Below are 21,145 nucleotides of genomic sequence, written 5' to 3' on the forward strand. Positions count from 1 at the left end.
CAGCACACCCAGGGTGCTCAATGATGGTGTGCGGGTGGGGGTATATTACCTCTACCTAAGTTGTGAAGTGTTGGAGCTTGACTCCTATCGCTGCTTGCTCACACTGAGAGCACCCTTTAATTTGGTATTATTCATGATAGTTTTCACGCGGTTTGCGTGGTGTGCAGTTTTGGTCCTGAGCACCCCCTTAGTGAACCTTTTTGTGACTATTTCTGCCTTTTTTGTTGAAGAGGAGCAGGCCAGAAGACGCTGGGATGGAGGGAGGATAAGAAGGGGATCAATACAGGGGGAGAGGGAAAGGGGGCTGCTTTGGGGGGAGACAGAAGGGGCCATGGAGAGACAGGGAGAGGGAAAAGGGCTGCTTTGGGGGGAGGGGTGTGCTTGGGGCAAACAGCTTTGCTTTGGGGGGGAAAGACAGAAGGAGCCATGGAGAGACAGGGAGAGGGAAAGGGGGCTGCTTTGGGGGGAGGGGTGTGCTTGGGGCAAACAGCTTTGCTGTGGGGGGAAGACAGAAGAGGCATGGAGAGACAGTTAGGGAGAGGGAAAGGGGGCTGCTTTGGGGGAAGGTGTGTGCTTTGCTTGGGGGGGGGGAGACAGAAGGACACAGACAGCGGCCAAGAAGAGAGAGATAAAGAAACACAGACAGACAGACACATCTATTCTAGCACCCGTTAATGTAACGGGCTTAAAGACTAGTTCCTCTTATATTTCCTCCCCCCTGACGTTTTTCAGTGATTCCAAGGCCCTATGCGAAGCACAGCTTTCCTCACTGCCATTGCAGCTCAACACCTCTCTCCTATGGCTAGCACAGCCTTCCCAATGGCTGGAGCCTACCACAGTTTCTGTACTGGAAGGAGAGAGGATTGGAGAGCAGTAGAGGGCTGAGCTTTGAAAAAAAATCCAGGCACTTAGCTACTTTTCTGGATTTCAGACAGTTTGTTAACTTACAAATTTGTAGAAAATAGCATAACATAAAAGCTTGCTTCTATACCACAAAACCGTGAAGTTCTATGCGGTTTACAAAAGAAAGTAGTTACAATTAGATGAAATATTAGTTGCCTAGTGAACAATTGACAGTTCTAGGCTCTTGAGTCCTCAGCACATCTGGCAGGGTCCACCTAAACTTTTGGGCTGTAGGTATGGACTTAGTTTGCCTATGCTTTAATTCACTCTGGCCTTTAGTCCAAATATTACACAAAATTGCTATTCCAGCCACTCAGTACCCCATAAGTTTATGGTAATATTGAGAAAGATATACGAGTTGCACAAAAGACCCATTGAGCATACAGCAGGTGTGGGGAGCACATACAGATCTCCAGCTGAAGCTAGCAGAACCCACAGTTGATGTTTTTCTTCCCAAAGCTCAATTTTCTGCATAGTGGTTTGCGACTCCATAATCCACCTCGTCAGTGGAGGAAGTGCCATGTGCATCAGTAATTGTAACCTATGTTGAGGACCTGTGCCTTACGTTTTAGAGTCGCACTGGAGGTGCAGTGAGTCCAGGTCCTCCAGAACAGAGGTGATTGTAGGATGAGTGAGGGCAGGAAGCTGTTCCTTTAGTGCCCCCAGTTCTTGCTGCAGGCTGCTTACTTGGTCCTGCAGCCTGGCATTCTCTACCTCCAGCTGTGAGTTTGAACAGTGCAAGCTGGCATTTTCCAGAAGCAGGCAGTCTCTTTCCTGAAAGGCAAAGTAGTGAGGGACAAGATCACTTCCTCATGTGATGCTAACATATACTACATGGGGAGCGGGATAAAATTTAACTAGTGCTAGTTGGCCTTTTTTTTAAATACCTGTCTATATACCGGCCTTTGTGCTGTCCTAAGTTAACTAGATAGTTACCAGGTACCGCCATTGGGTATTGACAGTGCCAGGTAACTGCTGGTTCTGCCCCAAACCATTCCCAACACTGACTAGATAGTCCATAAGCTGTAGCTCCAGATCTTCGTCTATACTATTTAGTTATACCATAAGGCAGTGGTTCCCAACCCTGTCCTGGAGGAACACCAGGCCAATTGGGTTTTCAGGCTAGCCCTAATGAATATGCATGAAGCAAATTTGCATGCCTATCACTTCCATCATATGCAAATCTCTCTCATGCATATTCATTAGGGCTAGCCTGAAAACCCGATTGGCCTGGTGTTCCTCCAGGACAGGGTTGGGAATCACTGCCATAAGGTACTTGAATATAAACCAAGATTTTTGAGCCAAAATTGGGGGTCTCTGTTTATATTCAGGTCCTCAAGTCTGCATTCTCTACCGGGACCTGTTGCAGGCCTCCCACTGGCCTGTCTTAAGCCCTGGTGGTCCAGTGGTGAGCTGGGATAGGAGCGATACTTCCCGCGTCCTTTCCTGGCCAGCTGTTAACCACCCCACTTCCCTCCCATCTCCTAGACCCATTGCAGGCTTCCCGTGGACCTGCCTTAATCCCTGATGGTCCAGTGGTGAGCCGGGACAGGAGCGATCCTTCCCGCATCCTGTCCTGACCAGCTGTTAACCACCCCGCTACCCTCCCACCTCCCGGACCCTTTGCAGGCCTCCCACGGGCCTACCTTAAGCCCTGGAGGTCCGGTGGTGAGCCAGGACAGGAGCAATCCTTCCCGCATCCTGTCCTGACCAGTTGTTAACCACCCCGCTACCCTCCCACCTCCCGGACCCTTTGCAGGCCTCCTGCAGGCCTGCCTTAAGCCCTGGTGGTCCGGCAGTGAGCCAGAAGCAATCCTTGCATCCTGTCTCAGCCAGCTGTTAACCACCCCGCTTTCCTCCTGCCTCCCAGTTTATATTTGAGTGAACCATTTCCCCCCTTTTTGAGGGGTAAGGGGGGGAGAAAGGTTACCTCAGTTTATAATTGGATTGGTTTATATTTGAGTATATACGGTAAATACTGCTGAAAAGCTAGGGATCTCCTACGCTCATTGACTAATCATCAATTGGCTTTGCTTGCCGTTCATGTGGTACGTTTGGCATTGACGCAAAGGTCTGCCTTTTTTGCAGCAGTTCCCCGCTTGTGGAATTCTCTTCCAGTTACGATTCGTTCAGAACTGTCTTATGTAAAATTTAGATCAATGGTTAAGGCGCATCTTTTTAGTTTAGCATTTCTATGAGAATGTTTTGTAAATTATGGCCCTGTTTTCGGCAACTATTTTAACAAGATTTAAACAAGTTTAAAAAAATATATTTTATTAAATTTTTATATTTTATTTCTCTTCTGCCCTTTCTTTACTGTTCTTTTGCTTTCCTATTTTTTATGGCGTTCTTTTCATTTCTAGTTTTTATATTTTGAACACCGTGCTGTTGCCAAACCGAAGTGTGGTTTAAACTTTTTCATAAATATAATAAACATACGAGCATTTCCTACTTGATTATCTCCTGCTGAATATTGGCTATCCAAATGTACGGAAGAGCAGGTCTTGGGGGATGATTGTGTCTGATGATCTCAAGGTGGCAAAACAGAAAAGGCAACAAAATGCTTGGGTGCATAAGGAGAGGAATAGCCAGTAGGAAAAGGGAGGTGATAATTGCATTGTATAAGTCTCTGGTGAGGCCCCATTTAGAATACTGTGTACACTTCTGGAGATTGTACCTTCAAAAAGATATAAATAGGATGGAGTCAGTCCAGAGGACAGACTTAGGGCTCCTTTTACAAAGGTGCGCTAGTGTTTTTAGTGCACGCACAAGATTAGCGTGCGCTAGCCGAAAAATTACTGCCTACTTAAAAGGAGGCGGGAGCGGCTAGCATACCTTTGTAAAAGGAGCCCTTAGAGACCCTAATATGTATACTCTGGAAGAAAGATGAGAGAGAAGGGGATATGATAAAAGATGTTTAAAAAGTTCTGTGGTGTTAATGTACAGGAGGTGTCTTTTCAAAGGCAGGAAAACTCCAGAAGGAGAAGACGTAGGATGAAGTTAAGTGGTGATAGGCTCAGGAATAATCTAAGGAAATACTTCTTTGCAAAAAGGGTGGTAGATGCATGGAATAGTCTCCCGGTAGAGGTGGTGGAGGCGAAAACTGTTTCTGAATTTAAGATAGTGTGGGACAAGCATATGGGATCTCTTATGGAGAAGAGTAGGTAGTGGATGGGCTATTCCACCTTTATCTGCTGTCATGTTTCTAAACCACACAGTTTAGGTGAGAGGGTCCTGGAAGGCAGAGAATAGATCTTTCTCACAGCCTCTCTTCAGATATCCACATTAGAAGTAAGATGCAGCACACTAGATTCACAAATGCACTCGGAGAAGTACTGGAAGAAACATACACAGTTGCAGGTGCTGATAATGTGACCATCTCTGGGAAAAGGTGACTAAAGTAGTGGGTTCAAAATGCTGAGAATAACAAGGACGTACGCTGGTAGGGCTAGTCTCAGTTAAGGTGCTGGTCTTTGACCAGAGGGCCGCCGCGTGAGCGGACTGCTGGGCAATTCTTATGTTCTTATAACTGATTTTTCATGGCATGGGATCTATAAGCAGTTTGAAAAAGTTACATGTTTAAACTTTTTTAGTTTTTAATGTAAAAGGATTTGGACTGTTGTATTACAGGGGTTTTTTATTATTATTTATTTATTTATCAATTTTAGATTAAACATATCAAGTTTAAACTTGTACAGAAAGCAGGATCTAAACATAAGAAAGAAAATTATTCCATATAATCAATAAAAAAGAACAAAATTATTAGCTTAGTCCCCAGCTCAAGTCCACCTTTAGTAGATCCAAGATATATTTAACGAACTAAGGAAAACTTAAATAGAACATAGGCTAGGTTAGCTGAACAGAGGGAAAATCACTGTTTCTCATATTAGGGTTTTAGATCTTATCTTTTTCTATTTCCATACGTGACATAGAGAGAAACGTGGATAGTTGAAAGGGTTCAAAAAAGACAAACTTTTGTGAAGAATAATGTACAACGCATTTACATAGGTGACGTAAATAGAAAGTCACCCCAAGGGCTAGTACTCCTGGTTTTAACAATAACGCAGTGGTCTCAAACTCGCGGCCGGGGACCACATGTGGCTCGCCAGGTCCTATTTTGAGGCCCTCAGTATGTTTATCATAATCACAAAAGTAAAATAAAACAGTTTCTTGATCATATGTCTCTTTAACTATAAATTACAATATTATTATTAAGACTTAGCCAAAAGGAAAGATTTATAAACTATAAAGTTTTACCTCATGCAAAATTGTCATTTCTTTAATAAGACATTCACTATTTTTTCTGAGGTTATCAAATTTGCTGATGACACCAAACTCTGCAGCAGGGTTAGAAACACGGAAGACTGTGAAGACCTGCAAAGGGACCTAACGAGACTGGAAGACTGGGCAAAAAAGTGGCAAATGAGTTTTAACGTAGAGAAATGCAAGGTCATGCATGTAGGGAAAAAGAACCTGATGTTCAGCTACAAAATGGGGGGAACACTGCTAGGGGTGAGTAACCTGGAAAGCTGGGTGATGGTCGACACATCACTGAAACCATCAGCGCAATGTGCGACAGCCTCAAAGAAAGCAAACAGAATGCTGGGCATCATCAAAAAGGGTATCACAACCCGGACGAAGGAAGTCATCATGCCGCTGTATCGCGCAATGGTGCGCCCACACCTGTAGTACTGTGTTCAATACTGGTCGCCGTACCTCAAGAAGGACATGGCGGTACTCGAGGGAGTGCAGAGGAGGGCGACTAAACTGATAAAAGGTATGGAAAATTTTTCATACGCTGACAGGTTAAAAATGCTGGGGCTGTTCTCCCTTGAGAAGAGGAGACTTAGAGGGGACATGATAGAAACCTTCAAAATCCTTAAGGGCATAGAGAAAGTGAATAAGGACAGATTCTTCAAACTGTGGGGAGCCACAAGCACTAGGGGTCACTCGGAGAAATTGAAAGGGGACAGGTTTAGAACAAATGCTAGGAAGTTCTTTTTTACCCAGAGGGTGGTGGACACATGGAACGCGCTTCCGGAGGATGTGATAGGCCAGAACTCTGTACAGGGGTTCAAGGAGGGTTTGGATAGGTTCCTGGAGGATAAAGGGATAGAGGGGTACAGATAGAACTTGAGGTAGGTTATAGAAGTGGTCAGAAACCACTTCACAGGTCACAGACCTGAGGGGCCACCGCGGGAGCGGACCACTGGGCGAGATGGACCTCGGTCTGACCTAGTGGAGGCAACTTCTTATGTTCTTATGTTCTAGTACCTACAAATCCAAAATATGACCCTGCAAAGGGTTTGAGTTTGAGACCACTGCTATAACGGAATTCATTAAAACTTTATTTTTTTTTCCAGTGGCTTTAGTCACCTTTTCCCAGAGATATACATGTGTGCGTGCGATTTTGCACTTTGTACTGCACACAATCTCATACACTTTTGTACTAGCACACACTTGTTCTTTTTCACATATATTTTGTACCTCTCTTAGTTGTTTGAGGTGGTCCTTGCTGGCTGCCATGCACAGGCTGCTCCATTCTTCCTGTGGGTGCTGAATGCTGATCAGAGTCTCTGAGGGGTTGGGCTTGAGAATGGTCGGGTTTGTCCCAGGAGGAAAGAACCCTTCGGTCTGTGTCTCTTTATGCGTTGTCCTCAGGGGCCTAGTACAGATGGAGCTTTTCCGAGCAGGACCTCCCATTGTCATAACAGTGCGTTCTTTGTGTTCAGACTTTCGATTGCTGCTTGGACTGTGTGAAGGCAAAAAAGCTTCTTCCTCTGAACCTGTTCAGGAGATGTGTGCAGAGGGTGAATAAAGAAGGCCTTTTAATCCAGGATCTCTACTGGTGGCTTATTAGTGACACTTCCTGTCATTTTCTGTCCCACATAGAGTGCTCAATGATAAGGATATGTTAAAAGAAGAGTATCTGATATGAGGGGGTGCTGAAAGGTTCTCAGCCAAACCAAGAAGGGGAATGACATGGAGCCATGAAACTTAAAAGCTATTCCACTTATTCAACCCTAAGTTCAACAAACTCGGCACATCGTGTCTGAAGTTTCTGTAACCCCAAAAATGCTCTGATGTCTGGTCATTGAAATGCTGCTCTACTGCTGCAATCACCTCTGAATCACTTGAAAATTGTCACGCTCTTTTTAAGGTTTGGAAACAGAAAATAGTCAGATGAAGCAAGTGAGTAGGGTGGATGGTCTATGCACTGAAACCCCAACTGTGTCAAAACATCCATCATTTTTTTTTAGCTTTGTGAGCAGGTGCATTGTCTTGCAAAAAGAGAACTCTTTTCCGCAGCTTCCCTCTCCTTTTTTTAATTTCAATGCTTCCTTTAATCGGCACAGCAAGTTACAGTAGTATTCTGCATTAACTGTCTGGTCCCTTGGAAGCTAGTCAGTCATTACAATACCTTCCTAATCCCAAAAAACTGTGGCCATAACCTTTCCTTTTGATTTGTGGGTCTTGAATTTCCTTGGCCTTGAGTGCTGCTATTGCATGGACTGTTGTTTTGTCTCAGGATCATAGTGGTATAACCATGTTTCATCAACAGTAGTTAGTCATTTCAAAAGGTTGGTACCAGATCACTTAAAATGCAGCAAAATCAATTTGGAGTGTCCACTCAATGTCATTTTTCATCAGAATTCAAACATTTAGGCACCCGCTTGGCTTGTGGATTATACACCCAACACGTTCCCTGGATATCTGTAGTGTCTCAGCAATTGTTTAGCCAATATCTGACAATCTACCAAAATCTGGTCATGGACATGGTCAACAGTTTCAGGAGCTGACACCATTTGAGGCCTCCCAGACCTTGCTACATCTTTGATCTCAAAATCTCTACCCTGAAAGTTTGCACAACACTTCTTCATTGTGGAGTATGATGGGCATTTATCACTCAATGTTTACATCATACATTCATGGATTTCCTTTGGAGTATTTTTTCTGCAGGAATAGGAGCTTCATGATGGCTTAGAGTTCCACACTTGAAAATTTCACACTTTTTGTTGACGATTCTGCAAATTGGCATTTTGCAAAATAAGATAATATTCTTTTCAGCTATAGTGGCAAAATAACATTCAGAATTGAGGAAGTCGTTTGGCCTGAGAACTTTTCAGCCCCTCCTCGTATAGCCAATGTTCCCTCTAAGTTGTGTGGAAGTCGCCTACCAGGGTGTGTGTTTGGGAGGGTGCTGTTTCATTATCACATTTTCAATAGCAAAGGGACAGACAGGTAAGTTCTGCCGAACTCCATAAGGAACTGCCAATACCTAGTGATTAGAAATACAATATTGAATCATCTCCCCCACTGGCAAGAATGCATTTGGAGGACACCTGCAAAGTTTGGAGGGAACATTGTGTCCTGTGCAAACAGCATCCGATTCCTTACGGATTTTGCCAACATTTTGGAATGGCTATTTACTGTTAATGAAACATGGTTACAATAGTCCATGCAATGGCGACACTCAGGTTCTCCAAGGACAAGGTGATTCAAAACCCAAAAGTCAGCAGGAAAGATCATGGTCACAGTGTTTTAGGATCAGGAAGCTGTTGTAATGACTGACTACCTTCCAAGGGGCCAAACAGTTAATGCAGAATACTATTGTAACTTGCTGTGCTGATTTAAAGGAGGCATTGAAAGAAAAAAAAGGAGAGGGAAGCTGTGGAATGGAGTTCTCTTTTTGCAAGACAATGCACCTGCTCACAAGACTGGCAAAAGGACGGGTGTTTTGATGCAATTGGGTTTCAGTGCATAGACCATCCACCCTACTCACCAGATCTTGCTTCTTCTGACTAGTTTCTGTTTCCAAACTTTAAAAAAAGTTTGAAAGTATGATAATTTTCAAGTGATTCAGAGGTGATTGCAGCAGTATTTCAGTGAACAGACAACAGAGTATTTTTTTGGGAAACTTCAGACGCGATGTGCCAAGTGTGTTGAACTTAGGGCTGAATATGTGGAATAACTTGTACGTTTCATGGCTCCATGTCATTCCCTTCTTGGTTGGGCTGAGAACTTTTCAGCACGCCCTCATCGATTCTTGCCTCGATAATCCCCTTTCCTATAGAGCAGTATATGATTCCTTATGCCCTGTCCTGCTTCAGATGGATACAGCGTGCATTGAATAATAGTCTGGGTTGGATTTTCAGTGGCTTTGCTCATGGCAGCCAAAGCAGAAGGAAAGAGAATTATTGTAAGGCAGTGGGATATAGCATTCCACTGCTCACTGCACTCTGCTTTCACAGAGCTATACAAGTATTATTTATTTATTCAATTTTATAGCCCATTATCCCAGAAGAGCCCATAACGGGTTGGCACTTTACATACATAGTAAGAGTTTGTAGTTTAACAATTCTTACTGAGCTAACATGGGTGATTATGCTAATAACAGTGCAGGGCAGGTTTAGTAACTTTTCCCAATATTAGAATTAGGTAATTTCTTATTAGTCTACATACTTAATACACGGTAGCAGTTTACATACATACAGAGCAGGATAGTTTCAGCAACTTCTCCCTGAATTATCAATAAGAAGTGGCAGTTTACATGCTTAGTAAAGTTAGCAATTTTAACAGTTGCTAGTGACTTAACATGAGAGAGGCGCATTGGAACACGGGAGGGAGAGGGGCGCATTGGGACACCGAAGATAGAACAAGGACCCCTGTTCGTAAAAAGGGGGCGGCCTGTACCTTTAGTTTTTCTATTGCTATGTTTATTTACTGTTTTTTGTTCCTATTACAGAGCAAAGTTAACGTTATCGTGGAGTCACCCAAACTTCTCTTTGTTATCATTTCCTCTTTTAGGGGCTATCGCTTGCTTTGGTACAGACTGAAGAGAGAGGGCACTGTCCAGGGAGATAAGGAGGCGGAGTTGAGTAAAATGATTGATTTCTTCTACAATCCAACTCACGAGTTGGGATACACAAGCCATCTGTAAGGACTGATATGCTGTTCTACAGGAAAGAGGATTATCGAGGTAAGAACCTAATCCTTCCATACAGACTTTTAATATTTTAGTTCTGGAAAATCTAGTAACCCTATGTAGGATTCCTGCTTCCACCACTACAGCTCTCTGTAAACTTGAGCCATGCAGTACCAGAAGTTCAGATTGGTATGCAGTTTCAGGTCTCTTGAGACCAACCCAAACTTCTAGCACTGTGTGCCTCAAACTTGCAGAGAGCCTTATCTTTTAAAGCCAAAGCCAGGTGAGGGAAAAGAGACTGGGTGAAGAATGGGTGGAGGGGGCATACAAGAGAGACAAAGGCCGAGTGGTTAGATGAGAGGGACTGGGTAAAGGCTGGAGAGGGGACAACACACCATTGTATTTTGACACTATTTGGTGAAACATGCAACAAAATGCTACAATTAATGTTTTGGCCCTCCAAATGTTACAAAATATAAAATGTGGCCCCCAATAGAAAAAGGTTGGATAAGCCTGCTTTAGACATTAGGGACTAAGAAGCAAAAATTCTCACTACGCTCAGTTCAGGGGTCATGGCTTTACTCTTCAGACCCTTCTGCTCTGCTGCTTTCTGATTTACCTTGCCATCGGTATCCCTGTGTTGCTTCATCCCAGAGCTGAAAAGGAAAACCAAAATGAATTGTACTAGGATAACCTTGGGAAGTGTGGCAGCATAAAGGGAGAGCTTTGATCAATTGCAAACGATGAAACATTTAAATTAAAAATATGGCTAGTTTACTATTTTGGTTGCTCAGTTTATGAGGACGGTGGCTGATTGCCCAGCTGAAAATGATTTCCAGCTTTCCTGAAAGGGACTTCATCCTAAGAAGCAGCAGCAAAGCAAACCGAGAACCCTAAAGTGCCTAAAACTGAGAATTCCATGCAGTGGCGTAGTGAGGTGAGTGGTACACTCCTCTCTCCCCCCTGCTTCTTCCTGACCCCACCCTGCTGCACATGTGCTTCCTTCCCTTCCCCCGTACCTTTTTAATTTCCCAGGTGGGAGCAACATCACAAACTTGCTGCCAGCATCGTGTCAACTATCCCTCTGACGTCACTGACTAGGTGTGGGGCCCGGAAGCGATGTCAGAGAGAGGCGACACGGACGCCGATGTGGGCAGCAAGCTCGTAACGCTGCTCGCGCAGGGAAAATTAAAGAGGGTGCGAGGGGAGGGAAGGGGAACATGTGGAGGGGATCGGGAAGGAGCAAGGAGACCAAGAGAAGGCTGGGTGCCGGCACCCCTACCAAGACCATGCCCGGGGCGGTCCGCCCTCCCCCCCTTACTACACCACTGATTCCATGCAGTGGAAAAGACAGCAATATCTCCAAGAGGGTACAGCAGTCTGGGTTGAATTTTTAGTGGCTTTGCTCGTGGCAGCCAAAACAGAAGGAAAGAGAATTATTGTAAGGCAGTAGGATATAACGTTCCACTGCTCACTGCGCTCTGCTTTCACAGAGCTATACAAGTATTTATTTATTCGATTTTATAGCCCGTTATCCCAGAAGAGCCCATAACGGGTTGGCACTTTACATACATAGTTTAACAATTCTTACTGAGCTAACATGGGTGATTATGCTAATAACAGTGCAGGACAGGTTTGGTAACTTTTTCCGATATTAGCGTTAAGTAATTACCGTATTTTCGCGGATATAACGCGCGCGTTATACGCGATTTTACCTACCGCGCATACCCCTCGCGCGTTATATGCCTGAGCGCGGTATAGAAAAGTTTTTAAACACAGTTCCCACCCCGCCCGACGCCCGATTCACCCCCCCAGCAGGACCGCTCGCACCCCCACCCCGAACGACCGCTCGCACGCGCTCCCACCCGCACCCGCATCCACGATCGGAGCAAGAGGGAGCCCAAGCCCTCTTGCCCAGCCGACTCCCCGACGTCCGATACATCCCCCCCCCCCCGAAGGACCGCCGACTTCCCGACAATATCGGGCCAGGAGGGAGCCCAAACCCTCCTGGCCACGGCGACCCCCTAACCCCACCCCGCACTACATTACGGGCAGGAGGGATCCCAGGCCCTCCTGCCCTCGACGCAAACCCCCTCCCCCCAACGACCGCCCCCCCCAAGAACCTCCGCCCGTCCCCCAGCCGACCCGCGACCCCCCTGGCCGACCCCCACGACACCCCCACCCGCCTTCCCCGTACCTTTGTGTAGTTGGGCCAGAAGGGAGCCCAAACCCTCCTGGCCACGGCGACCCCCTAACCCCACCCCGCACTACATTACGGGCAGGAGGGATCCCAGGCCCTCCTGCCCTCGACGCAAACCCCCCTCCCTCCAACGACCGCCCCCCCCAAGAACCTCCGACCGCCCCCCCAGCCGACCCGCGACCCCCCTGGCCGACCCCCACGACCCCCCCACCCCCCTTCCCCGTACCTTTGGAAGTTGGCCGGACAGACGGGAGCCAAACCCGCCTGTCCGGCAGGCAGCCAACGAAGGAATGAGGCCGGATTGGCCCATCCGTCCTAAAGCTCCGCCTACTGGTGGGGCCTAAGGCGCGTGGGCCAATCAGAATAGGCCCTGGAGCCTTAGGTCCCACCTGGGGGCGCGGCCTGAGACACATGGTCGGGTTTGGCCCATGTGCCTCAGGCCGCGCCCCCAGGTGGGACCTAAGGCTCCAGGGCCTATTCTGATTGGCCCACGCGCCTTAGGCCCCACCAGTAGGCGGAGCTTTAGGACGGATGGGCCAATCCGGCCTCATTCCTTCGTTGGCTGCCTGCCGGACAGGCGGGTTTGGCTCCCGTCTGTCCGGCCAACTTCCAAAGGTACGGGGAAGGGGGGTGGGGGGGTCGTGGGGGTCGGCCAGGGGGGTCGCGGGTCGGCTGGGGGACGGGCGGAGGTTCTTGGGGGGGGCGGTCGTTGGGGGGAGGGGGTTTGCGTCGAGGGCAGGAGGGCCTGGGATCCCTCCTGCCCGTAATGTAGTGCGGGGTGGGGTTAGGGGGTCGCCGTGGCCAGGAGGGTTTGGGCTCCCTCCTGGCCCGATATTGTTGGGGAGTCGGCGGTCCTTCGGGGTGAGGGTGCGAGTGGTCCTGCCGGGGGGGGGATGTATCGGACGTCGGGGGGGGCATCAGGCTTTCAGGATGGGGACAGACCTTCAAGGGGGGACAGGACTTCAAGGGGGGACAGTGCACGGAAAGTCAGGGGGGGTGAACGGAGAGTCAGGACAGCGCACGGAAAGTCAGGGCAGTGCACGGAAGTCAGGGGGGGTGAACGGAGAGTTGGGACAGCGCACGGAAAGTCAGGGCGGGCGAAAGGAGCGTCGGGCATCATGCGCGTTATATGCCTGAGCGCGGTATAGAAAAGTTTTGGTACATATCATCGTGATTTCTGCGCGCTATACCCCTGTGCGCGTTTTACACAGGTGCGCGTTATATCCGCGAAAATACGGTAGGTGTTTCAGGTAATGCTTCCTCCATCAGCAGACAAAGAAGCAGAAGGAGATGCAAAAGACACAGGCTCTAGTTTCAGAAATGAAAGAATGGAGGCCATTAGATCCTCCTACCGCAGCAGCTATGATTGCCATTATAACATGGCTCCATGTCTGCTGCCGATAAGAAGAGTGCAAAATGATGAAGAGAGAAAAGTGTCTCGCAGTTTACTTATTTTATTTTACGCAGTTTATTTAAAATTGGATGCAAGCGCTTAATAAAAAGTTTCTAAGCAGTGTACATATTTAAAAATAGGGGAGACAAAATTGTTTAAAATACTAACTAAGACAAACGCAGACAGACGAATCTGACATAAGGGAAGAAGGTAGAACTTCAATTTTGAAGGAGAAAAAGGAACAATGAGGGTTACAACAATAGGTTGGGGGAAAACAAGTGTAAGAGTAGGCAAAATATACGTTATCAGGACCCTGGTACAAGGTTTAGTTTTTGAAAGCATCCTTATATAAAAAGGCCTTTAAGGAACTTTTGAACCTATCTAAAGCGTCGTCTTCTCTGAGATAAGAAAGGAGGGAGTTCTAGAACTGGTGCGGTGTTGAAAATATCTCATTACGTCTGGTGCCTATGATTTTTAGTGAGTAGGACAGCTAAGAAATTTTGGTCGCTTGAACATAAGAATTTAAGAATGGTCTGTTCAAAAATAGAGGAAGATTTGACTGACGGATTTTAAATGATAAAAGGGCTATTTTGTAGGAAATACGGTGTCAAGAGGGTACATACTGGGCTCCTGCTCCTACAGTTGCAAGTGCGCTTCTTGGACACGATCTCCAGAAAGCTGAGTTCTGGATTCGAGCTTGCCTTCGTGAAGGAGGCCATGATCTCTTCACGGCTAACTGGCCCCTTTCTGTTGGAGAGAAAGGGAGAGGTTGGAAAGTCCTGCAGTTCAGATTCTGGGAGTCACACTAGACCAATATTTAACACTAGCAGAACACACAAACTTAGTGGTACAAAAATGCTGTTTTACACTGTGGAAATTAAGAACCATAAAAAAATATTTTCATCCTTTATCGTTCAGACTATTGGTGCGGGCATTAGTTTTATCTATTTTAGACTATTGTAACATCATCTATTTACGGTAGTCGCACCCAAAAAAATTCTAAGGAAATTAAGGATAATTCAGAATACAGCTGTTCGATTGATTTTTGGTTTAAAAAAGAATGATCATATTAGTCCATATTATCGTTTACTTCATTGGCTGCCTTTGGAGGCAAGAGTATTATTCAAATTTTCCTGTGTCTGCTTTAAGCTGATATCGGGATTGTCTCCAGCTTACCTTTTTCCTCATTTTGTGTTGCATAGACCATCAAGAGAAACTAGAAACTTCTACTTATTTGCTTATCCAAAAATTAATGGGTGTAGATATAAGACCTTCTTAGATAGGACCCTAGCATTTCAAGCTGGTAGGCAACAATCCTGGTTAGGTAAATGTATTCAGCAAGCTATGTTATCCTATTGCAGTTTTCGGAAATTAATTAAGACCACTTTGTCCGATAAGTTTATTACCTAGTGAGTTTTATTACTGAAATTCTATTTTACAAATATTTGTATTTTTTTACTGTATTATTGTATTTCACTGATTGTTCAGCTCTTTTTAGTGTAAACCGCCTAGAACTTTTGGTTATGGTGGTATAAAAGAATAAAGTTATTATTATTATTATTCCAGAAGGATAATAAACTATTTAACCCGCAGTTCTGCCTGTAGAGTGAATTCTGCGCAGAGGATAGGGAAATGGGCCAGATGAGCTCTTGAAGTCTCTTGCAGCCCTATCTTTCCTTCTTTAATACAGTTTAGGAGATTCAATTCAAGTTTTTCATTTTTACTCTGCCTAGACCAAAAGTACTGCAAGGTGATTTTTACTGTTATGTCCTGTTTTGGTATTATTTGTCCTGTTCATTTTTTTAATGATACGCCACCATGATGTATTTCAAATCAAGGTATATTAAATACGAATAAATATAAAAATAATGAAACAAACTACATTTCAGTTATCTAGTAATTTTATACCGCTCATACCAGTTACAGTTCAAAGTGGCTTAAAAAAATAAGAAGCTGGGAACAGTCATTCCAGGAATTACAAGATCAGAAATTCAAAACCCAAGTTGAAGTTGAAGATTAAGGGCCCTTTTTACAAAGCCACGGTAGTATTGCTCCCTGTGACCCCGGACAAGTCACATAACCCTCCACTGCCCCAGGTACTGTAGGTACCGCTGGGACAGATAGGGAAAATACTTAGGGCTCCTTTTACAAAGGTGCCCTACTGTTTTTATTGCACGCACCGGATTAGCACGCGCTATAGCACATGCTAGCTGAAAAACTACTGCCTGCTTAAAAGGAGGCGGTAGCGGCTAGCGCGCACGTTATTCTGTGCGTTAAGGCTCTAACGCACCTTCGTAAAAGGAGCCCTTAGAGTACCTGATTGTAAAAACCGCCTTGATGGTATTACAAAAGGTGGTATATAAGTACCTTAAATAAACATAAACATAGTCATATAAACTGCTTGTAATTGAACTTTAGGAAGGGACTGCCATCCCTTGACTGTCCTATAACTAACTAGTTTGTTCAATGTGCATTTTATTCCTTTAATAGTTTTCTGTCATTTTCCCATCATTCCCAATCTTAACCCTTCAAACTATTGAACTGATAGTTATTTGGACTTACTCAGGCCTTTTTTCAGTTGTAGCTCAAGGCAAGTTGCATCCCACTATTGAAGTATTTTCCTATCCTTGAATGGTTTAGTCTGCGTCAATGGAGGGTTACATAGAAACATGACGGCAGATAAAGGCCAAATGGCCCATCTAGTCAGCCCATCCGCAGTAACCATGATCTCTATCTCTCTCTGAGGGATCCCACGTGCCTATCCCAGGCCATCTTGAATTCAGACACAGCCTCTGTTTCCACCACCTCTTCCGGGAGACTGTTCCATGCATCTACCGCCCTTTCCGTAAAAAAGTATTTCCTCAGATTACGCCGGAGCCTATCACCTCTTAACTTCATCCTATGCCCTTGCATTGCAGTTTCCTTTCAAATGAAAGAGACTCGACTCATATATATTACGTAGGTATTTAAACATCTCTATCATATCTCCCTTCTCCCCGCCTTTCCTCCAAAGTATACAGATTGAGATCTTTAAGTCTGTCCCCATACACCTTATCAGGAAGACCACACCCAATTTTAATAGCCTTCCTCTGGACCAACCCCATCTTTTATGTATTTTTTTTGAAGGTGCGGCCTCCAGAATTGTACACAATATTCTAAATGAGGTCTCACCAAAGTCTTTTACAAAGGCATCAATACCTCCTTTTTCCTACTGGCCATACCTCTCCCTAGGCAACCTAGCATCCTTCGCCATCACCTTTTCAACCTGTTTGGCCACCTTAAGCTCATCACATACAATCACACCCAAGTCCTACTCTTCCATTGTGCACATAAGTTCTTCACCCCCCTAAACTGTACCATTCCTTCGGGTTTTTGGAGCCTTAATTTTTGAAATCTGATTTGACTTGATATACTGATATTTTATATCGGGGGGGAGGGGGGGTGTTAATGGTGTCTAGTTATGTCTATGTTATATGTGGAAATCACAGGGAACTTAAGATATTATGTATGTGATATGTAAACTGCATAGTTGTATGCGGTATATAAATTTTTTTATAAATAAATAAAATGCATGATCTTGCATTTCTTAGCAGTAAATTTTAGCTGCCAAATTTCAAACCATTCTTCAAGCTTCGCCAGGTCTTTCTTCATGTTATTCACACCATCCGGTGTGTCTACTCTATTGCAGATTTTGGTATCATCCGCAAAAAGGCAAATTTTACCCGACAACCCTTGAGCAATATCATTTGTAAAAATGTTAAAATGAACAGGCCCAAGAACACAATGAGCTGGAAATAAAAGTGGCACAGTCCATTCTGTTAACAAACTGTTAAGGTAAAATTATTATAACAAAAAAACTATGGACACGTGTTCTGCAATTGTTGGAGACATAGGCTGTGTTGGAGACATTGAAATGAGGAGTTTTGAGACAGGACAAAATTTTTTAAAAGGCAGAAATCACAGCCTCTCTCTACTTACCGATCTTTCTCCAGGCCTTGAAAAAAGAGAGGAAAATTTGCTGCTATCTTTTCAAAGTCTTCCAGGGATATGTAGCCACTCTGCTCAGGATCATAGTTCTCCAGTATGGACTGTGGGAATGGGAAAGACGTAATTTAATCTTTTTCTTCTTGTCCAATAAACACATGCTTTCATTCCTCCCTTTGAATGTGCAATACAAATACTATTTTCCCTCTTCCTTCTTTCCAAGACTTGTACACACTCCTTCCAGCTCTCTCCAAATACACATTATTCCCTCCTTCCATTTTCTTAATACAATCTTACCTTCCAACATACCCACTCTTCCACTCAATATACCCTTTCCACCATTCCTTCTTTCATTTTCCCTTTACAATACACACACATGCTTTTGTCAACCAATGTACGTAGATGTTTCTTCAGTGGTCTTCCAATATACACACAATTCTTGTACATCCCTACCAAACCACTACAAAAAAATGAATTATGTCCCCCTGCTAGTAGACAGAAACTGTAAAATGTGCCAAAGGAACTGTCCTTCCTTATAAGACTGGTACCCGAGAGCTCCCTAGCCATTACTACTCTGTGTCCAGCAGATGGTGCAGACATCTTAACTGATCTGGTATGGTGATGGTGGTGAGCATTGGTTGAAGCCTAGGGGAATGATTTCCCATATCCCTGCTTAGGGAAAATCCCTCAGGGACTGATCCCTGTTATCTTCCACGGCTCTGTATCTGGGGAAAAGGCTGGCGAGGGGACTGTGAACTTGATATTTTATAAGAAAAGGATGTAGTGTGCTTTAGCTGCAGACACGTTGATAAAATTTAAGTTAATTTTTTTTTTTTTTAAGCAGTTCAGCCCTGAGCCATCTTCATGTGTATCTATTGACTGTTTCCACTTTCCACTCATCAATTTCCACATATTGACCCCTCAGCATCTTTACAGATTCTTTTTACAATGGCACAGTAGTGATTCTCCCACGGCAAATGCACCAAAGCCCTTTCATTTTAATTCCACCTCTGGTCTTCCTCCTTTCCCCAGTATACATGAAAAAATAGTCTTATTGCTTCACTTTACATCTTTAGCCATTTTTAGCCATCTGTTTTGTGCCATCTTTAGCCATTTTTAGCCGTCTGTTTTGTGCCATCCTGATTTTTTTTCTTTGTATCTCAGTTTTTTGCACTGTTCTTGTTTGTGGTGGTGTTCTCTTTGTGATCTTTTGTATTTTGCAAATGCTGCCTTTGGATTTTTTGCCATGATTTTTGTAGTCACCTCTCAGAATAACCATAATTTTCCTTTTCCTCCCTTTTATAGCTGTCTTTCCCCTTTATATCCTCCTAACCTACCAGCTCCTGCTTCAGGTATTTCCCCATATTACCAAAGTCAGTATGTCTGAAATCCAGAGCTTTGAATTTGGGGGGCTAGACTCCTGTTTTCTTCTGATATGTTTCTCTGTGTTCTGTAAAGTACTGTTTTGGCTTGGGGAAGTGATGACCTATTTTTCTTCTTCTATAGTAGGGGCTGGTGCATTTGTGTAGAACAGGAAGTTGGTTTGGGCTACAATCTTTATATCAGCTAATGTAATCTGCTCATCACATCAGTGAGGGGCCCCTCCAATCATATTATTCCATCTCCTTAGAGAGAACTGGGTCAGCCATGATATGACAGCAACTTTAACCTACTAAGTACCAGCATAAGTTTCACCTTCACATATCTTCTCTTTAAAAAGCTGTATTGCCTAGGCACCAACTGACCTAATGGGCAGAGTAATGGTCAGAAGAGACCAGAGATGTAGTGGGATCTTTGTCAGTACAGTGGGAAGACATAATGGGCTGTCCAGATGAATTTAGTGGTTCATATGCATTTGATTTCTATTTCTGTGTTTCCAGTGGGATCCTGCACCAGAATCCATCTATAACAACTATTTCCAACTATTGCCTAGCTAAGAAGACGTGTTTGATAAGCATAACAGAGGGTGCATTTTATCTATGAGAAGGACCTGGAAGCTTTAGATTTAACTGGCTTCCTGGAAAATTCTTCTGATTTAACTGTGGGGGTGTAGCTCTAGAACAGTGTTCCGCAAACTTTTCGGCGCCATGGCACACTAAACCCAGTGCCACAGCCGGAAGGCATCCGGAAGTGCGCAGACATCAACGCAATGACATCATGCACATGTGTGATGTCATCATATTGATGTCTGCGTATATGTGGAAGCCCTCCGGTCGCGACCCTGATCTTGTCACTTCGCCGGTGGAGGGTTCTGGAGGAGGGGAGGTGCGGGGAGAGGAGAGACACTGGCGAGGAGTTGAGTCGTCGGCTGACTGCCTACAGGTCGTACCTCTTGCTGTGAGAGGTACGTCCTATAAGCAGTCAGCCAGTGCCGGCGCCTCTCCTCCATGCCGGTGACTCGTGGCAAACCTGGAAGCAGTTTGCAATACACTGCTCTAGAAGAAATTAGATTAGCAATTAAGTCCTGTTTGCCAATGAGAGGGATAAAGGTCTTATATTGAGAACTTTCTTTAAAAAGTCTTCCCTGGTGTGGTTTGGGCCACTCAGGTGAGATGGAATTCTTTCCTAGGCTTGAAGCTATAGGTATTAATTCTAGGTGGTCCATTTTTGAGGTTCTCCTGTAGATTTCTCAGGACCTGGTAGGATGCATTTGGGAAAAAAAATATTTTCAATAGTTCTGAATCTCAGATATCTAAGTTGGTCTTTTGAGGGGTTTGGTTTTTGATTAGTCCTTAAGAGAAAGTCTCAGTGCTGTCATAATAGCCTGTTTTTGGTTCATTTCTAAGTGCTATTATTATTTCTTGTCTGCTTTATTTCTTTCCTTGTCTTCTTGATGAGGACTATATTACATTTTTTGTTTATTACTTGATTTGTAAGGAGAAATTAGGTTCTTACCTGCTAATTTACTTTCTTTTAGCTTCTCCAGACCAGTAGAGGTTAACTTTACGAATGGGTATATATCTAATCATGACCAGCAGGTGGAGACTGAAAACAAAACTTTGGGACAGTATATCCTAGCCCCTCCTCTCTATTTCCCTCAGTCTGCCGAATAGCCAAGCAGAACCAAGAACTGGAAAACAACAGAGAGAAAAAACAATACTCCGAAAGGAGTAACAAATAACATACCCAAAATGCTGTTGGAAAATGCAGAGGAGAAATTCCCGAAGGAAGAATGTCCCCACAGCTCGCCAGCTAAGCCAGCCGAGCCACAGCCGCTGTTCTTCAATTCTCCCCGGCCCTAGAAAAATACTAGAACCCGCAGCAAAAACCAAAAACTGCCCGCGCAACAGCCCCAACAACAACAACAACAGACAGGGTGGGGACCTCTACTGGTCTGGAGAAGCTAAAAGAAAGTAAATTAGCAGGTAAGAACCTAATTTCTCCTTCTTTAGCACTCTCCAGACCAGTAGAGGTTAACTTTACGAATGGGACGTACCAAAGCAGTCCCTCTCACGGGCGGGACCCCCGAAGGGCCGATACCAGTACACGCTCACCGAACACCGCGTCCCGACGCGCCTGCACATCAACCCAATAATGACGAACAAAAGAATGCAAGGAGGACCAAACCGCAGCCTTACAAATATCCACTGGAGGCACGAGCGACGACTCAGCCCAAGAAGCCGCCTGACCCCGAGTGGAATGAGCCTTGAGAAACTCCGGAACAGGCTGCTGTTTCAGAAGATAAGCGGAAGCAATCGTCTCCTTGATCCAGCGCGCAATAGTAGCCTTAGAAGCGCCC

General features: G+C 44.8%; 1 protein-coding gene across 1 annotated transcript in view; it reads right to left on the reverse strand.

The window, feature by feature from the left end:
• Positions 1-919: 919 nt before the first annotated feature.
• RASGRP4 (RAS guanyl releasing protein 4) overlaps positions 920-21,145 on the reverse strand; it is a 119,273-nt gene continuing 99,047 nt past the window's right edge. The window contains exons 12-16 of the mRNA XM_033956455.1: positions 17,401-17,510; positions 14,046-14,169; positions 10,449-10,485; positions 6,391-6,689; positions 920-1,677 (exon numbers count right to left, since the gene is read on the reverse strand). Of these exons, the coding sequence (XP_033812346.1) occupies positions 1,465-1,677; positions 6,391-6,689; positions 10,449-10,485; positions 14,046-14,169; positions 17,401-17,510 (783 nt within the window). The 3' untranslated portion in view covers positions 920-1,464. The remainder of the gene's footprint in view (positions 1,678-6,390; positions 6,690-10,448; positions 10,486-14,045; positions 14,170-17,400; positions 17,511-21,145) is intronic.

Source organism: Geotrypetes seraphini, chromosome 8, assembly GCF_902459505.1.
Source record: "Geotrypetes seraphini chromosome 8, aGeoSer1.1, whole genome shotgun sequence".
Classification (NCBI taxonomy): Eukaryota; Metazoa; Chordata; class Amphibia; order Gymnophiona; family Dermophiidae; genus Geotrypetes; species Geotrypetes seraphini.